The sequence below is a fragment of the Somniosus microcephalus genome, chromosome 33 (genome assembly GCF_052327205.1).
Source record: "Somniosus microcephalus isolate GS21.2 chromosome 33, FLI_Smic_1.0, whole genome shotgun sequence".
NCBI lineage: Eukaryota > Metazoa > Chordata > Chondrichthyes > Squaliformes > Somniosidae > Somniosus > Somniosus microcephalus.
In genome coordinates this window covers 27,964,370-27,987,653 of record NC_141019.1, presented here as the reverse complement: position 1 = coordinate 27,987,653, position 23,284 = coordinate 27,964,370, and the positions used below count along the sequence as shown (strand labels likewise).

Genomic DNA, 23,284 nt, shown 5'->3' with positions numbered 1-23,284 from the left:
TCGATGAGCAATCCAGTTAGTCTCACTCCCCCCCCCGCCCCCACTCTTTCCCCATATCCCTGCAATTTTCTCTCTCTGGCCTTTCTTTGCATAGATGACGGCGAGACACAGTTGAATGAGCATCCCTATTACTGCAGATTGTATCTGCCATACAGAGATAGCAATTATTCAGTCTGCCTGCAGTTACACAGCAATTGGGAAGGGAAGCAGTAAACCTCGCTGTCTCACACCACTCTGTTGGTACAATTTGGTGACAGGAAATTCGAGTGTTATAAGCGGTCAGGATAAATCCTGTCCTTGCTGGAATCTGTCCAATGGAGATTTTGATCACTTTGCCCACTTAAAGAAACATTGACGCCCTCGCTTGAGGAGTTCTTGGGCAAGAGGAGTTGCCCAGAGCAATGCCTGCGCAAGTAGAAAATTCTGTTTGGCCGTTGCTTTATCGCTCGCTGATGTCAGACAGTACATTTTCCGAGGCATTGCCTTTTAATAGTGGCGAGTTGCAACCTATTCAAGGCTTTCGTTCTGTTTTAACATAAAACTGTAACATTTTTAGCAGCAATCCAGTAGGTCAGAGGAGCAACCCTGTACAGGGACATCATGGGCAAGTCTATGGCTTGGAGCGGAGGGGAACTAACCCATGACAAAAGGAAATTGAGGGAGGGACACATCCCCTTAATTCACCACTCACTGCCCGCCCGCACCAGTTATTGCACCTACACAGTAGGCAACACAATGATGCCCTGACATTATTGCTCCTCCCCGCATTTAGAGAGCGCCTTTAACAGGTGTCCCTTTAAGTAGCACTTAAGAGACCACACCTGGAGTACTGTGTGCAGTTTTGGTCTCCTCACCTAAGAAAGGATATACTTGCCATAGAGGGAGTGCAGCGAAGGTTCACCAGACTGATTCCTGGGATGGCAGGACTGTCGTATGAGGAGAAATTGGGTCGACTAGGCCTGTATTCACTAGAGTTTAGAAGAATGAGAGGGGATTTCATTGAAACGTATAAAATTCTGACAGGGCTAGACAGACTGGATGTAGGGAGGATGTTTCCCCTGGCTGGGGGGGATCTAGAACGAGGGGTCACAGTCTCAGGATACGGGGTAGGACATTTAGGACTGAGATGAGGAGAAATTTCTTCACTCAGAGGGCGGTGAACCTGTGGAATTCTCTACCACAGAAGGCTGTGGAGGCCAAGTCACTGAATATATTTAAGAAGGAGATAGATAGATTTCTGGACACAAAAGGCATCAAGGGGTATGGGGAGAGAGCGGGAATATAGTTTTGAGATAGAGGATCAGCCATGATCATATTGAATGGCGGAGCAGGCTCGAAGGGCCGAATGGCCTACTCCTGTTCCTATTTTTCTATGTTTCTATGTAAACCTACACTAAAGCGAGTCTACAGTTCTGCCACTGGGATCAGAGAAGCAGATTCAGCGGTTTAAATACCGGGAGTGAGGGTGTGGACACTGATCTCCCACGATCCGAGCTAAAGCGCCTCTTGAATGAAAGTGAGTGTAGGTGAGAGCTAATAATATTGTGACGTCTGGGTGAAGAAAACAGCTGTGGCTTATTGAAAAGAATCTGAGCGCGCGGGAAGAACAAATTTTCGCAGCAAGTGGTTGTGATCTGGAATGCGCTGCCTGAAAGGGCGGTGGAAGCAGATTCAGTAGTAACTTTCAAAAGGGAATTGGATAAATATATGAAGGGGGAAAGTTTTCAGGACTGTGGGGAAAGGGCAGGGGAGTGGGACTAATTGGACAGCTCTTTCAAAGAGCTGGCAGAGACACGATGGGCCGAATGGCCTCCTTCTATGCTGTATCATTCTATGAGGGGTAAAAACTGACCTGTCTACATCGCTCAGTCAAATACAAACATCCCACCTACGCTGTATATTGACACCCAGTCATACACTGTCACTTATTTAGAAGCCGTAACTTGATTGCTCACTTATCCAGTTGGGCGGCCAGTTGTTACTCAGCCATGGAAGCCCTCTCACTCAACCACTCTTTATTTTCTCATTACCTCTTGCCTGTCTTCTCTTTTTTTCTATCGCTAGAAACAGTGGTGGAAGCAGAATCCATAATAGCTTTTAAAAGGGATGGGGCTAAGAGGACAGCTCTTCGGAGAGCCAGCACAGTGCGGTGGGCCAAATGGCCTCATCCTGAGCTGGTAAAATTAGATCCTCTAGAATTTCCTCACGGTGGGGGGGGGGGGGGGTTCTCCCAATTGGCCGTCATAACTTCGGTGGAAGATCGGCAGAAACTCCGGATAGATGCGTAAACGGGAGAAATCCCAAGGAAATTCACACCAAGTGAATCGATCTAAAAGCCCTTTGATCTTTCCTGTGCTCTTGTCCGATCGCAGGGCGTCCAGTGCTTTGTCCTGCAATTTCTTTGTGGCCGTATTTCCAGTTAAGACTATGGTAATCGTTGCATTGTTTGTGGTCAAGGCAAATGAGGATCTTGGGAAGGAAGTAGAAGCGGGATGTGCGGGGTTGGGGGACTGAGGTTGGAGGCCGTGGAGGGAAGATCTCCAGAGGAGATGAGGTCAGTGACAGTCTGGGAAACGATGGCTTGATGTCCACCGGTGAGGTCATGGTCCAGGGGGAGGTAGGAGGAGATGTCAGAGAGTTGGCATTCAGCCTCCGCAAGGTAGAGGTCGGTTCGTCAAACGTTGTTGCCGAGATTGTACCAGCTTGCATTTGTATGTTTTTGGGAGGGGGGACTACTTCTCATGGCTGAATTTCACTTGGGACCTTTTATAACTGCTGAGGAAAGAGTTTATCATCTGGAGCACCAGGGCTGGAGTTGAAAAAGGGCACGGACCGAGAGTGTTGTAATGCACTGAAAGATTGAACAGATTTTAATCGCTCCACCATTGGCGGCCGTGCCTTCAGCTGCCTGGGTCCTAAGCTCTGGAATTCCCCCCCTAAACCTCTCCGCCTCTCTCTCCTCCTTTAAGACGCTCCTTAAAACCGACCTCTTTGACCAAGCTTTTGGTCGCCTGTCCTAATATCTCCTCATGTGGCTCGGTGTCAAGTTTTGTCTGATAATCGTTCCTGTGAAGCGCCTTGGGATGTTTTACTGTGTTAAAGGCGCTATATAAATACAAGTTGTTGTTGTTCGTTATTTTGTCTCATAGTCCAATAGTGAGGGTATCTTCCCTCGTAAATGGCTCAAGAATCTCGTGTGAGATGGAGGGATGGACAAATTAGGCAAGTGATTTTCCAATCCAGCTGGCCCTACTTTACGCCTTGTTCCCCTGACCAGGTCAACGATGGACACAGAGCTTTGACTCCAACTTTGAATTTTAAGTTACCAAACAGCATTTACTGCACGTGTTCAGGTGTGTTCTCAAAATCAAGGCATTTTTTTTTTCCCCCACAGCCCACGGTCTATGTTTTCCAGGGCTTGAACTTATTTGAACCAGGAAGCAGCTGTCTCATTTTGAACGTGAGTGAACTGACATCCCGTTCAATCTGACATTACGTTGCTCATTTTTAGGTTTAGCACACTTCGGAGCTTAACAGCAACCTCACAAGAGCAGCTGCCTCCACGCCATCTGTATTTACAGCCTCCGAGTGAGATATTTAACAGCCGAAAGCAGGAGGAGACCTCCCTTAAATCCCTATCTGTCGGCACCCTTTGCGCTTCATAGAAACATAGAAGATAGGAGCAGGAGTAGGCCATTCGGCCCCTCGAGCCTGCTCCGCCATTTAATGAGATCATGGCTGATCATCCAAATTCAGTACCCTGTCCCTGCCTTCTCCCCATATCCCTTGATCCCTTTAGCCTTAAGAAATATATCTAACTCCTTCTTGAATATATTTAATGAACTGGCCTCTACTGCCTTCTGTGGTAGAGAATTCCACAGGGTCACCACTCTCTGGGTGAAGAAATTCCTCCTCATCTCTGTCCTAAATGGCTTACCCCTTATCCTTAGACTGTGACCCCTGGTTCTGGACTCCCCCGCCATCGGGAACATCCTTCCTGCATCTAGTCTGTCCAGTCCTGTTAGAATTTTATAAGTTTCAATGAGATCCCCTCTCATTCTTCTAAACTCCAGCGAGTATAAGTCCAATTGACCCAATCTCTCCTCATACGTCATTCCTGCCATCCCAGATATCAGTCTGGTGAATCTTCGCTGCACTCCCTCCATGGCAAGAACATCCTTCCTCAGATAAGGCGACCAAAACTGTACACAATAGTCAAGGTGTGGTCTCACCAAGGCCCTGTACAACTGCAGCAAGACATCCTTGTTCCTGTACTCGAACCCTCTCGCTACGAAGGCCAACATACCATTTGCCTTCTTAACCGCCTGATGCACCTGCATGCTTACCTTCAGCGACTGGTGCACAAGAACACCCAGGTCTCGTTGCACTTCCCCTTCTCCCAATCTATTGCCATTCAGATAATAATCTGCCTTCCTGTTTTTGCCACCAAAGTGGATAACCTCGGATTTATCCACGTTATATTGCATCTGCCATGTTTCTGCCCAATCACCCAACCTGTCCAAATCGTACCTAAACCGAAATGGATAGCAATCTGTAATCTGGTCCCTCCCCCTTCGTCACAGAAGAAAACCCCCCTGCTGGCCCTCGAATTCACCTCCGTTAGGGCAGGGATAGAGATCGATAGATTTTTGAATTTTAAGGGAATCAAGGGATATGGGGATAGTGCAGGAAAGTGGAGATGCGGTAGAAGATCACCCATGATCTTCCAATCGTCTTGGATCCCCTTGCCATTGGACCAAGACCTTGCTCTGTCAAGCCCGTGTGGTAGCTGGTGTGCAACGGCCACCCCACGTTAAAAGAATTCACGCACAGGCATCTTCCACCCTTTAAAATGAAGGTCGGGACCTGGAACGTCAGGACCCTCATGGACAACCCCAGCAGTGACAGACCGGAACGCCGTACTGCTATCGTTGCCCGGGAGCTCAGACGTTTCCCCACCTATGACAGAGACTGTAGGTTCCGCATTGGACTCATCAGTCACCCGAGAACTCATTTTTAATGTGGAAGCAAGTCATCCTCGGTTCCGAGGGATTGCCAAAGAAGAAGAATTACAAACCGAGACGGAATAATACCAGCTGCTTTCAATCCCCATAGCTGGAGTGTGAAGCTACGTGAGGTCAGTTGGCTTAATTGGTAGTGCTATTGCCTCAGGACTAGAAAGTTGTTTGCTAGGTCAAGGCCCCAGTTGAAGGAGTGGAGCTCAAACCTGGTCCAGATACCTCCGTGCTGCGTCGAGGGGATGGTTTTATATATATTATTTGAGAAATCTCGGCAAAAAGCCAAGGGCCTGGTGCAGGATGCCACTTAAGTGTTGAAAACAATAAGAGAAGACGAGGTCAATTAAGAAGCAGTGAGTAAGTGGCAGCAAGCTGGGGTTTTAAAAGCCTGTAGATTGTATAAGGAAGACTGCGGGAGGTGAGGAGCTCCACAGCTTTTACATTCTGAGAAAGTATAAGTTTTAGAGTAGGAGACTGTGCATTGAGTCTTGATTTCAACCCAGTGAGATTGCAGGGAAGAGGATGATTGTGTTGGCCAACATTTTGTTGGAGACACTATGCTTTCAGCGAGAGATTCATTTTCCAATTCTGCATCCTGTTGGGTCATAAAGACCTCATTTTTTATTCGTTTCTGGGATGTGGGCATTGCTGGCAAGGCTGGCATTTATTGCCCATCCCTAATTGCCCTTGAGAAGGTGGTGGTGAGCCGCCGCCTTGAACCGCTGCAGTCCGTGTGGTGAAGGTGCTCCCACAGTGCTGTGAGGGAGGGAGTTCCAGGATTTTGACCCAGCGATGATGAAGGAACAGCGATATACTTCCAAGTCACGATGGTGTGTGACTTGGAGGGGAACTTGGAGGTGGTGGTGTTCCCATGCGCCTGCTGCCCTTATCCTTCTAGGTGGTAGAGGTCGCGGGTTTGGGAGGTGAAGACCTGATGATATTCTTGCTAACAGTAGAGGGTGACCTTATTGTCTTGGGTAATGTTGCCCCAAGAAAAATAAACCCTAAGGCCCTAATATAAATGAGATGAGCAACCTAATTCAGATAGGCTTGACCAAGCATAAGGACCATTCTATTCTCCAGCAGCAAATCTCAGCCTAAACCCATTCTTGGCTTGATTATCTAAAGTCTTACAGGAAACTTTTTTTTATTCGGCACGGACGGGACCGACGTGGTGCCGGTTCATCAAAAATTCCGGATCACCGAGCGCTATAGTAAAAAATACGAGAGCTGAGAGCTCCGTATAAAGCAACAAACCCTGTTGCTTAGCAACAGGTTCAGAATAATGGCCACAAGTTCAGAGCGTCTCTGTAGCTTAGCAACAGCTGCAGCCACACCCTTGCACAGCAACAAATGGAGGAAGGCAAGTAATAAAACTTACCTGAACCTACTCCTGAATTTTGCCGGTTAACCGAGATTTCCGGTTATTTAGGTGCCGGTAAATCGAAAGTTTCCTGTATTACAACCCATTTGTTCTGTACTTTTGTTTCTAGTAATACGACCTGCGTGTTATGCTGTTTTTTTAATGTATGGAAATCTTGGCGCAAATAGCCAATGTCATGTCACCATTAGTCCATCAGGATGCTGATTCAGTTATACAGAACATGTGCATCCCCCCGCCAGGGTCCATTAGAATCACCTACAACTTGGGAATTATTTTCTGTTGTTGCCAACTGTTTAAAGCCAAGCCATTGGCTCTGGGACATGCAAACACCAGAACCTATTCGAAAACTCTAAGAGCCACTCAGAGAGTGGCAAAAATTAAATCAATTTTGTTCGGCCAAAAAAACAACTCTTAAAAGGCTAATGCTGAGAATAATGTTTGGATGCGGCGTATCTCTAAATTCAAGTCCTTTTTAAGAGTAAGTCTTTTATTATTTATTTTATGTAATAGAGATTTGTTAATTAAAACTAACTGCGTGCATGTGTCTGTAGACGCGTGTATGTACAATATATACAGATGTGTGTGTTTATCTATATGCTATATTAAAAATCTTGCGTATAGAATGCACTTTCTTCCTGCAACACTTTCCCTGTCACACTTTGTTGATAGCACCCCTATTGTTATAAAACTCAATGTGAGCAACACAATAAGAACATAAGAAATAGGAGCAGGAGTAGGCCATACGGCCCCTCGCGCCTGCTCCGCCATTCAATGAGATCATGGCTGATCATCGACCTCAACTCCACTTTCCCGCCCGATCTCCATATCCCTTGATTCCCCTAGAGACCAAAAATCTATCGATCTCAGCCTTGAATATACTCAACGACTGAGCCTCCACAGCCCTCTGGGGCAGAGAATTCCAAAGATTCACCACCCTCTGAGTGAAGAAATTCCTCCTCATCTCAGTCCTAAATGGCCGACCCCTTATCCTGAGACTGTGACCCCTGGTTCTAGACTCTCCAGCCAGGGGAAACAGCCTCTCAGCATCTACCCTGTCAATCCCCCCTCAGAATCTTATATGTTTCAATGAGATCACCTGTCATTCTTCTAAACTCCAGAGAGTATAGGCCCAACCATGGGAGACCTGTTAGCTATCAATACTTCTATAGACGTCTGTTTGTGTATTAGTGCATGTTTGCAGTGTAAATGGCTGGTCAGAATCACTCCAGATTTTATAGGGATTCATTGATACTGAGGTGACCTGTTCTCCATCACACCTGGCTTTTGATGGTTCTGTGTTACCATTTTCTTTAAAAAAAAAAAAGAGAATTGCGGTACTTGTGCAGGAATTGATGAGTCAGGTCATGCCAGCAACAACAACTTTTATTTATATAGCGCCTTTAAAGTTGTAAAACGTCCCAAGGCGCTTCACAGGAGCGATTATCAAACAAGATTTGACCCTGAGCCACATAAGGAGATATTAGGGCAGGTGACCAAAAACTTGGTCAATGAGGTAGGTTTTAAGGAGCGTCTTAAAGGAGGAGAGAGAGGCGGAGAGGTTTAGGGAGGGAATTCCAGAGATTCGGGCCCAGGCAGCTGAAGGCACGGCCACCAATGGTGGAGCGATTCAAATCGGGGATGCACAAGAGGCCAGAATTGGAGGAGCGCAGAGATCTCGGAGGGTTGTAGGGCTGGAGGAGATTTCAGAGATAGGGAGGGGGTGAGGGCCATGGAGGGATTTGAAAACAAGGATGAGAATTTAGAAATCGAGGTGTTGCCGGACCGGGAGCCAATGTAGGTCAGCGAGCACAGGGGGTGATGGGTGAACGGGACTCGGTGCGAGTTAGGACACGGGGCAGTGAGCACAGGGGGTGATGGGTGAACGGGACTGGGTGTGAGTTAGGACACGGGGCAGTGAGCACAGGGGGTGATGGGTGAACGGGGCTCGGTGTGAGTTAGGACACGGGGCAGTGAGCTCAGGGGGTGATGGGTGAACGGGACTCGGTGTGAGTTAGGACACGGGGCAGTGAGCACAGGGGGTGATGGGTGAACGGGACTGGGTGTGAGTTAGGACACGGGGCAGTGAGCATGGGGGGTGAGGGGTGAACGGGACTCGGTGCGAGTTAGGACACGGGGCAGTGAGCACGGGGTGATGGGTGAACGGGACTCGGTGCGAGTTAGGACACGGGGCAGCGAGCACAGGGGGTGATGGGTGAACGGGACTGGGTGTGAGTTAGGACACGGGGCAGTGAGCACAGGGGGTGATGGGTGAACGGGACTTGGTGCGAGTTAGGACACGGGGCAGTGAGCACAGGGGGTGATGGGTGAACGGGACTTGGTGCGAGTTAGGACACCGGCAGCCGAGTTTTGGATGAGCTCAAGTTTCTGTGATGATGTAGAGAATATCTATATGAAAGTTCAAAACGAGAGTGAAAGCGAGACAGGGAGCATCCCCAACGTTGCCAGATGCTGAGGTAGCAACTGTTAGGAGGGTGGGCCCACTCCAAGTCCGTCTAGCCCAATAATCACAAGATATTCAACACTGTGCTTGAAACCTCTTGGCCAGCGAGAAATGTGCAAACCTTCACTATTTGCTGTTTCTCGGGTGTAATGCACACGCACATTTGAAACGCGCTGGATATAACTGGTGCTGTCCAAATGGTGTTTGCACTGATGATTTGTGTTTGTTGATTTTCAGGACCCACGCTCTAATGCTGTCCTGTCATCGACTGCATTGTTCTGAAAGGTTGAACCCAACCGATAAACTGAATCATCGCCCATCATAAATAGTGGCCTTTCTCTGCATGTGTGCGTGATGGGCCAATTTGATCAACTTAACAAAGCACGCCAGGCGATCCACATCTTATTCCAGGGGAAACAGACTACAATGGCTTTTTTTATTTTCGCAAAGATATTTAGACCTGGTCCAGAAAACCAGATTGCTTGTCTCAGCACTTGCTTCATGTGGGTCGGGATCAGGATGTGTGATTGAACAAGAGATTCAGGAGTTAAGAATGGTTCCACGTGATAATTCTGCATTGCAAAGTAGAAAGTGTTGTCAATTGAGTATTTTTCAGCTGCAGAGAGGCCTTGTGATACATTGAAGGGGATTTAACTGCTTGAGATGGAACAGACAATGGCTTTGTCTCCCTTTCAGTCAACACACTTTAGGTGGTTGGGTTATTGCAGTATTACCAAAGAGAATTGCGTCTCTATATTACTAACGCCCCAGAATATCTCACTACTTTTCTTTAGCAATCTTGTTGTTTGGTGGCAATGATGTGGTCCAAGGACTCCATGAAACATAAAATAGACTGGAAGTTAAACCTTGTGTTTATTGATGACTCTACCTGACTCCAAAGGGATTGAATCAGACACGGCCCACTCACCAATGGTGTAGATCAAGCCCACTACTCCAAAAGGATGGGCAACTCTGCCTTGGTGCAAGGTTGAGAAATGAACGTATTTGGTCTGTCACGTTCAGTACAATGTAAGGAGCTCAATCAACTGGAATGTCCAACACCTTGGGCTACAAATTTGGTTGCGTAGCGCCCATTATTTGGGTGCGACGGGTGCCGAATTGGGTCCAAAATGGCGTCCAAGCAGCGCGCGCACACTTCTGGTACGGGCCACGCCGGACGCCATATTGGTGAAGGCGGTAGGGCGGCCATAGGAGCGTGCGCTGGAAGTATGGTAAGTCGGCAGATCGTGACGTCAATCAGCGTACAACGCTGATTTGAAGCCAGCGCTGCCATTTTCGTCGTCATCGCTGGAACTCAGCAGCGCGTTCAACGCTGGGCTGAACGCTACAACCGTGCTAATCAGCAGGCAGTCCTCCGAGCGGGCGCCGGTTGATCGCGCATCGCGATCCCCGCGCTCGTTTTTGGGCCTTATCCAATTTTTAGGCTGGATAGCATTCTGCCCTGTCAGTTCAATGGGGAGTTTAATTGAAGGCAATTTGAACACAGGACTGACGTGTGGCAAAACACACATGCTGGAATCAAGCTGAGGTCAGAATTTCAGGAAAAGGAACAGCTTGTGTACATAAACATATTTGATCAGGCGAGTTCTGTTTACAGTGAAATGATGGCGGGGAGACTTCAATACAGTTAATACAGGTTATTCATAAAGCAATTAAATGGCAGGTACTGTGTCCTTTCCCTTATTTACAGAAGCAACCAATTCTGTGTACATCATCATTATCTGTAATTAAAAGCTGTTTTCCTTCCAAATCAATTCTAATTAAAGGGGGCAAAACCTGGCTTCGACTGCATCTGGATGTTATGTTAGTAAACACTTTAAATGAGCTGTTCCACCCCGGTCACCTTCCTGTCTCCCTGAATCGACCAATTTATGTTATGCTTTCAGCTCAAACGCTGTGGGGCCGATTTTAACCCTGCCCGCATGGCGGAAACAGGGCGGGCAGTTAAAATGGCCGCAGCGACTTACCCCATCCGATCCCGCTGGTTGCAATTTTAACCTTTTTGAGCAGGCGAGCGGGAACACTGCCGGCAGACAGCGGGGTCCCTCATTAAATACGCAGATCTCATTGGGGCCCAACTGCAATTTTAACCCAGTGGGGAAGCCATTTTAAGGCGGGGAAGCCATTTTGAGTTCCCTGCCAGGCCAACGAGGCGGCAAACAGATCCAGGGCCCAAAGAGGTCCAGAAAGTCAAGCTATTTTTAAAAAAAATATTGTTTCCTTGTGTGCCAGGAGGAGACCTTTCACACAATCACAGAAACCCCACAGTGCAGATAGAGGCCATTTCGGCCCATCGAGCCTGCACCGACACATATACCACCCGATCCCCGTAACCCCTACACCAACACATATCCCACCCTATCCCCGTAACCCCACGTATTTAATCCCCCTAACACTAAGGGTCAATTTATCATAGCTAATCAACCTAACCAGCACATCTTTGGACTTCCTCTCCCCCTCCCGCCTCCCGCGATGCCCTCTTGACCCCGCCACCCCCTCCTGACCACTCCAATTCCAGTTCCCGCTGGCCGGCCAGCTAATGCTTCCCGCCGGTTTGGGGGATCGACGGGGCCTGTGCAGATGAGACCCGGGAGTTAAGATCTCTTGAGCTTCACGCTGCGGAGGGTGGAGGGTTTCCCGTCCGCCTTGGCCACACGCATCCCACTGGGAGTTAAAATCGGGGTTTGTGGAGCACTCATATACAAGTTAGAAAACTACTCAAACATTAGGAGTAATTGTATTACTAGAATATTAACCCCAATCCACTACATTAAACACAAATTTATATAAAAATTGACACCAATGTTACCCTATTGTCCCTTTCCTTGCTATTCTCTCTTCTAATCTTTTATTTCAACTTGAATCGTTTTTGTTCTGGCTCTCTGCTCCCGGCGGCCATTTTGGAGGTAGGACTCTCTTTCCCAGAACCAACTATAATGGCTGGTTTAGCAGCCAGTGAAAAGCCAAGATGCAGACGATAGACAAGGCTGCAGGCCAATCTTTGACGCAAATAATCACATCAAATTCACTTCAGTTACGTGGAGAGACTCGAGAAGCTGGGGTTGTTCTCCGTAGTGCAGAGAAGGTTAAGGGGAGATTTGATAGAGATGTTCAAAATCATGAAGGGTCTTGATAGAGTAAATAAGGAGAAACTATTTCTACTGGCAGAAGGATCAGTAACCAGAGGACACAGATTTAAGGTGATTGGCAAAAGAACCAGAGGGGAGATGAGACTTTTTTTTATGCAGCGAGTTGTGATTTGGAATGCGCTGCCTGACAGGGCGACGGAAGCAGATTCAGTAGTAACTTTCAAAAGGGAATTGGATAAATACTTGAAGGGGAAACATTTTCAGGGTTATGGGGAAAGAGCGGGGGAGTGGGACTAATTGGACAGCTCCATCGAAGAGCCGGCACAGGCCTGATGGGCCGAATGGCCTCCTTCTGTGCTGTTTCATTCTATGATAATATATAAATGCTCAACGCTGATGAGTAAACCTGTTGGTGGCCCCGGCAACACAACAGCCTCCAGACGAATGAACCGGTTCATGGTACTCAGAGGGTTAAAAGAATACTACTGCAGCGCAACTCAGTTCATTACTAAACGTCAGCCGCCTCATCTATCAATCACACTAAGCTTCAACAAAATTGCCCTAATCCCAGATCAAGCTGATAATTTTGGTGGCTGTGGGTGGGCTCCTTTTGTCTTCTTTTTGAAAGGAGGCAAAACATTGCGTACTTTTCTGTTTTTATTTTAATTGGTGTACATCCAGCACACCTGTGCGTTGCACCGTCAGAAAATGGAAGGGGAAGGGGTAGAGTGGGGATGGCCTGTGTGGCTCTTCTCAGCCGCTGGCCGCTGAGGATCGTGTCGACTTTGTAAGTATGATAGCAGTGTGATAACTGAATGTAAATGAACCGGATAAAAACCATCAGCGTCCACCGTGGCTCAGTGGGCAGCACCCTCGCCTCTGAGTCAGAAGGTCGTGGGTTCATAGTCCCACTCCAGAGACTTGAGCACAACAATCCAGGCTGACACTCCACAGTGCTGAGGGAGCGCTGCACTGTCAGAGGTGCCGTCTTTCAGATGAGACGTTAAACCGAGGCCCCGTCTGCTCTTTCAGATGGACTTAAAAGATCCCATGGCAGTATTTCGAAGAAGACCAGGGGAGTTATCCCCAGTGTCCTGGCCAATATTTATCCCTCAACCATACATCACTAAAACAGATTATCTGGTCATTGTCACATTGCTGTTTGTGGGAGCTTGCTGTGCGTAAATTGGCTGTCGCGTTTCCTATGTTACAACAGTGACTACACATCAAAAGTACTCCATTGGTTGTGAAGCACCTCCTGAGGTCGTGAAAGGCGTTATATAAATGCAAGTCTTTCTCTCGCTGGGCCTGTTTGGCAAGAGATTTGTACAAGTGGTGCTTTTGTACAGGTCTCTATACTTTTCCCCAGAAATTTCCAATCACCTATTCAAATTGCCCAGGGTTTGAAGACATGGGGCAGGATTTTCATTGGGCCATGGAGGCGGGATTGGAGGCGTGTGGGGGGGTTAAAATCTTGAAATCGGGGGGCACGAACCCATCCCGCCCCCAACCCGCCTCCATGCCAGTTTCAAAGGAGGCGGGTACCTGACCCGCGCTGGGACCCGCCTCCCCGAGGCGGGAAGGGGATTAGTGCCAATTAACTGCCTGTTAACAGGCAGTTTTCAGCCTAATCCCTATTTTCATTGGTGAAGTGTGGGATTCCTGACGGCTCCAAACCACGCCAAGTTAGTGAGGCGGGCCGTCGGGATAAAGGGCTTGGAGGGTTCGAGATGTCCGGTGTTCAGGTGAGTGACGGGTGCATGAGTTCAGAGCTAAGTGTGTTTGGTGTGTGTAAAGTGTTTAAAGAAGTTTTACTCACATGTACTTACCTTTACAGCCTTCCTTCCTTCAGGTCTCGGGAGTCCCTCATCTCACCGGCACAGAAAGCAGAATGGCCGGGAGCTGTCAAAAATTGCAGCATTCAGCTTTCTGTTCCGGGGAGATCTCTAAATCAGCCTGAGAGGAAGGAATTAACTTAGAATACAGATTGTCAGTGTTTGACAGCTTCAAACAGCTGTCAAACGCTGATATTTCATCTGTCAAAATCTCTTGACAGATGAAATTTCAGTCTGTGATGTCACCTGTTGCCGGGTGGCCCTTAATTGGCCTGCTGAGCCCGCTGGGCGGGCTCAACAAGGTCAATCAAGTGAAAATCGCGTGGGTTGGCCACAACTCGATGGAGGCGGGAGTACAACCCCGAAAGTTGTAGTCCCGCCTCCTACCCGACTCCTCAATGAAAATCCAGCCCATGGACTGTAAATCTGTGGGTGTGGGTGTAAATGTCCTGGGTAAACTGGATGAGCCTCTGCAAATCTACCACTTGCACAGATTCTCTGCCACACTGGTCACACACCTCACGAGTGCCATAGAGACCAGCAAGTTATATAATCTGCATCACAACTAATTTGCTGTCCCCAACACCACTGGCCCACCATGTGTATTCTATTAATGCAGTATGTGCACACTGGCTTTAAGCTGCTTGTGTTATGCAGCATTTTATCTTTATTAGTTTAATGCTCTTTTCAGATGTACTTACTGTTCAAGTGTGGCGTGATGCGGATGTCGGTCAATGTTTTGATGGATTTTCAATAATGTGTTGTTACAACGCGCGACTGAAAAAAGGGACCAGTGCTTGTGCATGGGAAACTTAAATCATTGAGAGTAAAAGCAGTGTATAGGCCTCATGCATTATAGTATAAACCAGTTCGTACACTTGTGTTTATCTATCTATCTATCTCTCTGTCTGTCTCTCTATCTCTCTCTCCCTTTCTCTATCTCTCTATCTACCTCTCTATCTCTCTCTATCTATCTCTCTATCTCTCTCACTTTATCTCTCTCTCTCTATTTAATCTCTCTATCTATCTCTCTATCTTTATCACTTTATCTCTCTCTATCTCTGTCTCTCTATCTCTCTTTCTATTTCTCTCTATCTCAATCACTTTTTCCTTTCTATCACTTTATCTCTCTCTCTATCACTTTATCTCTCTCGCTATCTCTCTCTTTCTATCTATCTCTATCTTTCTATCACTATCTCTCTCTCTATTCCTCTCTATCTATCCATCTATCTATCACTATCTCTCTATCTCTGTCTCTCTATCACTTTATCTCTCATCTCTATCTCTCTCTATCTCAATCTATCTCTCTCTGTCTCTCTCTCTACCTCTCTCTCTCTCTCTCTCTCTATCTATCTATCTATCTATCTATCTATCTATCACTATCTCGCTATCTATTTCTCTATATCTCTCTATCACTTTCTCTATCTCTATCTCTCACTTTATCTATCTATCTCTCTATCTCATCTATCTATCTCTGTCTATCTATTTCTATCTCTCTATCTATCTATCTATCTTTATCTCTCTATCTATCTCTCTCTCTATCACTTTATCTCTCTATCTCTGTCGTTATTTATCTATCTATTTTCTGTCTATTATTGATATATCTATCCTCTATATCCATACAGTAATACATATAAAATGCACATCTTAGCAAAGAAATCCATAAGTATAAAGTGCTATTCCCTGCTTTAAATTCACACATACTGTTCCAGTAAAACACTAGCAGCCAGGGGAGCAGAAACCCTTTAGTGTTTGGGATATTTGAAGGCGTGACTCTGCGATCCTGCCCTCTCAGCAAGGAATCTGTGCTCCCCCCTGGGAGGGCAGGTCCACTTCAATGTTGGCATCTTTTGTCGGAGAATACTCTGAAATTAATAAATGTTCGGCCCTTTTATATCTTCTAATTTCACTCTGTGATATGCAATACTAGAACTTTATGGAAAGGTTTTTTTTTACACGTACGGGCAGAAGTAGAAACGATCCCTGTGATGCACAGTGCAGTTCTCCCAGGCAAAGGCACGAGGGTCCTGTAAAACGGTCTTCCTTTGAAGCAGACTCCTGTGTGCTGTGCTTCCCGACTCTTCCATGGCTTGTGCTCTTTCTGGAAATTGCACTGTTTAAGCACCGAATCAGGACATTCCCGACTCCTCTTCTCTTCCCTTTGGGAGGGGAGGGGGGGGGGGGTCAGTGAAGCAAACATTTCTGCCATGTTGTCGGGCTGGATGGATGCCCAGAATCAACTCGTTGTACATTCCTGCAGGAAAAGGGCTCGTTTTGTTAATGCGTCAGTTAATAACTTTCCTGTTTCCGATTTCCCATAGCCAAGAAAAGGGACTGGAACGGTAAAGAACATAGAGCATTTGGTGAGTTAAATACACTATCTGCAGGAGGAGTATGTAAGTGCATGTGTGTATGTATGTATGTGTGTATATTAAACACTGTGGCAATGGCATGTGCCCACATGCTTATGTTATAAGTATCGAGGACTGGAGGCTATTATCTTTACGAGTAAATAAGATTCCTTCACAAAGTAAGTGCCCAGGTTTTGCTCTCGCTTTGCTTAGATTTGTCTTTAACTGTATTTATATAATAATTGGGATGGTGCAACAAAGATTGTTGGCGGCCCTGGAAAGTTTTGTTCTGTCATTTCCTGACACATTTTGGAATTGTATCCCCTCTTATTCCTTGTTCTGCTTTCTATTAATCTATTCTTTTTTAATGTTTCATGCTTCTGGCCTTTACTTTGCTGTTTTCTGATTTTTTTTTTTCTCTCTGTTTTCGCTGTCTCAGTCCCGCAGTTTAGGCCGTGTTGGGTGATGTTTCCTTGACCAAAGTTGACGAGCAGCAGCTTTTTCAAGACTTGCTTTCACAAGGATTTCCTCTGCTCCTTGTGACCCTCACCGTGTTGGCAACTCCTGCACACAACTGATGGGCTTCGGGAAGGATCTTGCATCATTCCGAAACCAAGATTTTTGAGGTGTTGGTGAAGTGGAGATCTTAGAACCTATGCCAGCGAGAGCTTAGCAATTCTCCAGTGCAGAGAATTAAATAAATGCCTTATTTTGTACATTAAACAGCCCTGCGTGCTAGTAGAACACTGCTCAGTACTGGAGGCACAATGTGGTTTGGACAGAAATGAAGCCTTAGAAGTCATTTTGGGCCTGTCTGTCTCAGACTCCATCTGTCTGTGTCTGTCTCTGTATCAAAAGCTTTCTCCCTGTATATGTGCATCTCGGAGTCTCTTTCTGTCTCTCATGGTGGGCCTTTATTGTCTCTCTCTGTCTCACAGTTCAGTGCGTCAGTCTTGTTCTGCTGTGTCTCTATCAGTGCATCGGCCTGTTTCTCCCTCGCCTACAGTGCAGAGACACACTGCATCTGTTGTCCCCCTCTTTCCACCTCTCTCTGTGTGCCCGTATCGCACTGTGTAAATCTGTTTGTCTGTCTCTCTTTGTCTTTCGGATGAGACGTTAAACCGAGGGTAAATGGTCCCGCGGCACTCTTTCGAAGAAGAGCAGGCGAGTTCTCCCCCGGTGTCCTGGGGCCAATATTTATCCCTCCACCAACACCTCAAACAGATGATCCGCTCATGATCTCATTGCTGCTTGTGGGATCTTGCTGTACGCAAATTGGCTGCCGCGTTTCCTACATTACAACAGTGAGTACACTTCAAAAGTACTTCATTGGCTGTAAAGTGCTTTGGGACGTTCGGTGGTCGTGAAAGGCGCCGTAGAAGTTCGCTCTTGTTTTGGGGGTAGATCTTGACTGTGTACGATAGTGTACAACGGGCGGTAGCGAGTCGGCAGCCCGTTTTACGTTCCTCCTGATTTTTATTTCCATTGAAGATTGCGGAAATATGGAGAGGTAAAACGGGAGGCCGATTCGCTACCGGCCGTTTTACACTATCGCGCAGTCAAGATCTATGCCTTTCTCTTTATGTCTCTCTGTCCAAATCTCTCTCTCGTCAGTGGAGTTTTTTTATAATGAACTCGTATAACAAGTATTTTATTTGTTATGAACTTTCCCTGGTTTTGCTGGCAACGGGTCCAACTCTGAAATATGATGCTCCCTTGATAAGGATGACTTTGCCAGTTCCCAGCCCACGCAGTTGTGATAAACAATATTAAACATGAAAAGATCAAAAAAGCTCTTTCAAATGTCCCGACTGCCTCGTACAGTGGGAGATGTTTTTCCACATCATGTTTAAGTGCTTAAAATATTGTTCATTTTTTGTTTATGTCTATAGGGGTCAACCAAATCGTTGAAAGGCACTCATCAAAGGAGTACTTTGCCAAGGTAAACCCGTCAATTTCACAGAAATCACAGAAACCCCACAGTACAGATAGAGGCCATTTCGGCCCATCGAGCCTGCACCGACACATATCCCACCCGATCCCCGTAACCCCACATATTTTAATCTCCCTAACACTAATGGTCAATTTATCATGGCCAATCAACCTAACCCGCACATCTTTGGACTGTGGGAGGAAACCGGAGCACCCGGAGAAAACCCACGCAAACACGGGGAGAATGTGCAAACTCCACACAGACAGTCACCCGAGGCCGGATTCAAACCCGGGTCCCTGGCGCTGTGAGGCAACAGTGCTAACCACTATGCCACCGTGCTGCCCTTATGATGCATTCACCTTCAAAGCAGATAATTGAGATAAATGAAGGAACAATTGCAGTTTTGGGAAAGTGCTGGGTCACTCACTCTCCAGGGACATCAAGACCTCAAGGCCACAGGGTTACAAAGAGAATTAACACTCGTCTACAGGAGCCAAATTTGAAAGGCTTTTTACAAAAATTGGGCCGATAGAATAGACAGTGCCGTGTACACTATGTTTTTCTACGTTCTTTAGGTTCATGGTAAATGGTTAATTGAGCTATAAATCTGCAGTTCTTGTGTTACTGTTTCTGGATTGCTAATAATCCAACACTGACTTACAAAGGGAAAATAACTGGATTTATTATAGACTTAGACAGCTTCACAGGCATCTCAAGCAACGTTAAAGACCTCCAACCGCCATTAACAACCTCCTTCACAGTGACTCCACCAGTCTGGTTGATGCGTACTCGTGTTAAGGGAACTTCTCTCAATTCTCGTGTTTGGATAATAAGAATAGGAATAGGATAGGAATTAAAACGAACAGGAATTTACTTGATGAGGCACTGACCGCGAATGTCTTTCCCAATAGAAACAGTACTCATTGATGACAGTATCTTCAATACTTCTAAATCTGTCCTTGGGATGTGGGCAATGCTGGCCAGACAGATTTTTGAACGATAAGGGAGCCAAAGGTTATGGGGAGCGGGCAGGGAAGTGGAGTTGAGGCCAAGATCAGATCAGCCATGATCTTATTGAATGGCGGAGCAGGCTCGAGGGGCCGAATGGCCGACTCCTGCTCCTAATTCTTATGTTCTGATGTTATGTTCGCACTAATTGCCCTGAGAAGATGGTGGTGGTTGATCTTTTTGAGCAATGGGCTTGCAAGCCCATGTGTAGCCAAACAAGGCAGGTTCCCTTCCCAGAACCAGTTCGGTTTTCATGGTCTTATAGAGTTGTTGGACTAACTTGGGGGAGGATTTTAAATCGTGACCTCTGGGTGGCTGGTCTGGTACCTTAACCCACATTGTAAGTGTAGCTCCTGGTGTGTGATTGTGACCCTGGCGTGCCGTCCTGTCTCCGAGCAGGAGCTTCAGTGTAGACCACGTCATGGAGAGGAACTACGACTTTGACCTGACGTACATCACGGAGCGGATTATTTCAGTCTTCTTCCCGCCGGTGCTTGAGGCACAACGATATCGCAGCAATCTGAAGGAGGTCGCCCAGATGCTGAAATCCAAACACGGAGACAATTACTTGGTAAGTGTGGCTTTCAGACCATCAGAACTCACACACAACCCTGCAGCGTACCTCAAGTCACTTGGAGTCAGTGCCTGGCCAACCTTTGGCACTGTAGAGCAGCAAGTTGCTCATAAGAGTTACACTTTGAACTATTATTCTAGTATGCATATACATTTGTAAAACTGGATGGAAAGTACATTTTAAGACTGTTATGTGGCTCCACAATGGCTCAGTTGGTAAATAAAAAAAAGACTTGCATTTCTGTAGCGCCTTTCACGACCACCGGACATCCCAAAGCGCTTTACAGCCAATGAAGTACTTTTTGAAGTGTAGTCACTGTTGTAATGTAGGAAATGTGTCAGCCAATTTGCACACAGCAAGCTCCCACAAACAGCAATGTGATAATGATCAGGTAATCTGTTTTTTTAGTGATGTTGATTGAGGGATACATTTTTGGCCAAGACACCCGGGATAACTCTCCTGCTCTTCTTCAAAATAGCGCCGTGGGATCTTTTACGTCCACCTGAGAGAGCATTCGGGGCCTCAGTTTAACATCTCATCCGAAAGACGGCACCTCCGACAGTGCAGCACTCCCGCAGCACCGCACTGGAGCGTCAGCCAAGATTTATGTGCTCAAGTCACCTGGCACAGCGCAGTGTGGCACTGAGCCACACAGATTAGGAAGGTCTCCGAATCCAGCCCCAGTCAGTGCTGCGTTAGCGGATTTCAGCCTGGGTGGCAGCAGAGGTGCTACAATTAACCTCGTCCTCGCTTCTCCTCAAGCCCGTGGGGTCGGGAAGGTTACAATCAGGCCTCTGGGCCTTCTGCTGCTAATGGCTTTCCAGTGATTGCTGCTGGTGCATGTTGGGTGAGAAGAGGGTCAGGCTGTGCTGTGATGCTCCCCCCGTGACCAAATAGCTCACGGTATGGACTGATTTGGGTGAGACATTGCAGCACCACTGGTGCCTGTACAACTGTACATATCCCAGCATGAGTCCGTGCTTTCAAAAGAAAAGAGAAAGCCTAGTACAGGACCTGCATAATAAAGAAAATATTTTTCTCAACCTCTCTGGTATTCCTGCTGGTCTTTGGTGGTCTCGGGGCTTGAGCCTCGCTGTCGGTTAAATGGAATTATGATTAACATCCTCTCCTCTGTCCATTCCGATTGATTTTTGAGGTGATGCCAATGACATCATCTCAACTCCAGGGAGCTACTGCGGTGGCAGTGCATGGAGCTGAATTAACAGAGATCAGCAGATATAGGGACACAGACATTAACCCTGGGCCGCCTCAGTACTGAGTTTAACTTGGCTTCCTCACAGCTGCCCTACTGATGTGACTGGCAGCGACTGAAGCAAAATATTCCACCAAAAAAAAAACCCTTCAGAAAAATAGAAAAAAGGTGCTAAAGTTCATCAAAATCTGATTTTTTTTAAATGGGGCCCCTCGCGGTGAGACCCTGCCCCTTTGCAAAAACAAAAAAAACTGCATTGCCAAGTTAGTTCAGCTTTATTACGGGTTTATGTTGCTGTTAAGTTTACTGTTGTGTTGTGTCAGCCGTGGCTCAGTGGGCAGCACTCTCACTTCTGAGTCAGAAGGTTGTGGGTTCAAGTCCCACTCCAGAGAGTTGAGCACAAAAAGCTAGGCTGACACTCCAGTGCAGTGCTGAGGGAGCGCTGCACTGTCAGAGGTGCCGTCTTTCAGATGAGACGTTAAATCGAGGCCCCGTCCGCTCTCTCAGGTGGACGTAAAAGATCCCAGGGCACTATTTCGAAGAAGAGTAGGGGAGTTATCCCCGGTGTCCTGGTCAATATTTATCCCTCAACCAACATCACTAAAAACAGATTATCTGGTCACTATCACATTGCTGTTTGTGGGAGCTTGCTGTGCGCAAATTGGCTGCCGCGTTTCCCACATTACAACAGTGACCGTACTTTAAAAATACTTCATTGGCTGTAAAGTGCTTTGGGATGTCCGGTGGTTGTGAAAGGCGCTATAGAAATGCAAGTCTTTCTTTTTTCTTTTAATGTTAACTTGTCTATGTCACTACAATGAGACTCTAGTGTCAGTCGAGTACTGTTCAGCCAAGGATACCTTGAGTTTGCAAATGGACGATATTCGCAACGGATGCGTTTGTCTGAAACTCCTCGCTCTGAAAAGGTGCTAACCAATTTAAAATTAACAGGAACACCTTTGTGACAATATTGGGTGAAGGAATTTTGTTCAAACATGTTAAAATGCTGTCACTGGTTTCACACAGCGTGATTTCAACTGCTTTAGTTGCCTTTGTTGTGAATGAATTCAAGGTCGTGGTCATTTTTTACCTTCCCGCTAATCACACAGCATTGTGGAAAATACCCATGAGTGTAGAACAGAAAGTGTAATGGGGAGGTTGCGGGGCGGGTGAAGAAGGCCCTGGCTCTTAAGGAGTTCAACGTGATGGTCGAGGTTTATCATTTCTCTGCTCGTGAGTCTGTGATTTTCCATCTGTTAAAGTGAACGGGCAGAAATTCGTGCTCTCGCGAGTGCATGGGGTAGACACTCTGGGCTGGTATGTTTTCCACATTGTTTGGAAGCCGAGTCGGGATTTAAAGTGCAACCCGCATCCCCACACGCCTTCACCCAAGCGCCCTCCTCACCCACACAAGAACGTGCCATCATTCCTGGCATATCCAGGGCAAGGGGGCAAAGTTGCAATGCAGCGTCTGATTCTTGGGAAACCTCAACCAGGAGCTCATGGGGAACCCTCTCCACCAACACCACCACTTTACAACTTGTTCGCATCCAAATCCACCCGACTTGACCAATCTAAAAGAAACAAATTTCTTTTCTAGCTTTTCAATCTATCTGAAAAGAGGCAAGACATCAGCAGACTCAACCCCAAGGTACGTCGGACTGAATTCGTATTTCTCGCTTTTTAAGACATTTGGGAGGAAAAATTGGGTTGCTTTGTGCCTCCCGTTAGCGCCCCCGGGGGGCGCAAAGCCACTAGCGTCTGGGCGCGGCGCCGCTAACGCCTCCTGCGAAATTCAGCGTGAGGTTAGCGGTGGCGGTAGCTGGTAGCACCCCGCGGCATTGCGCCACCGGTGATGATGTCATCGCCGTGCGCAGCGCCCCGGCCGCAACGTTGGGTTGCGCCCCCTGACCTATCGCCGGACGATATGTCCGACAGGGTCAGGGTGGCATTTTTGCAGCGGTGGCGGCGATAATTAAAGGGCAGGTGTCGGGCGGACATTTTTTTTTTGGCCGACTGCCAGCACCTGGCTGCGATCGTGCAGCCTGCCACTCCTCTTCAGTGCCGGGCTGTTTTCCCGGCACTTCCAGTAGCGCCCTGCCTCCTGCTTGGGGTGCTACCACTAAATTTACAGCGCAGGGGCGCTAACTTTTTAGCGCCCGGCGACGTTAGCGCGTGAAAGGGGGGCGCTACCGAATTTTTCCCCCTTGGAGTTATTAGTTTTAAAGCAACTTCAAACATGACCAATGGTGTAAGAAAACTACTAGGCACTTGGTCTAAGCGTTAAAGCTTTAATCAACTGTTTTACAACATGGAGGTCTAGTTGTGTCCTTCACTAGTTCCTGTTAAGAATGTCCTGCGCAAGCTGGGCCCGTGCCCCAGTATTTATACTCTCCC

General features: G+C 47.1%; 1 protein-coding gene across 2 annotated transcripts in view; it reads left to right on the top strand.

Moving 5' to 3' along the window:
* Positions 1 to 23,284, top strand: part of LOC147097048 (tensin-2-like) — a 333,523-nt gene that overhangs the window by 227,958 nt on the left and 82,281 nt on the right. For both annotated transcript variants that reach the window (XM_085972811.1, XM_085972810.1), the window contains exons 5-8: positions 16,130 to 16,171; positions 18,052 to 18,101; positions 19,500 to 19,671; positions 22,488 to 22,538. In XM_085972811.1, coding sequence (XP_085828937.1) covers positions 16,130 to 16,171; positions 18,052 to 18,101; positions 19,500 to 19,671; positions 22,488 to 22,538 — 315 coding nt within the window. The remainder of the gene's footprint in view (positions 1 to 16,129; positions 16,172 to 18,051; positions 18,102 to 19,499; positions 19,672 to 22,487; positions 22,539 to 23,284) is intronic.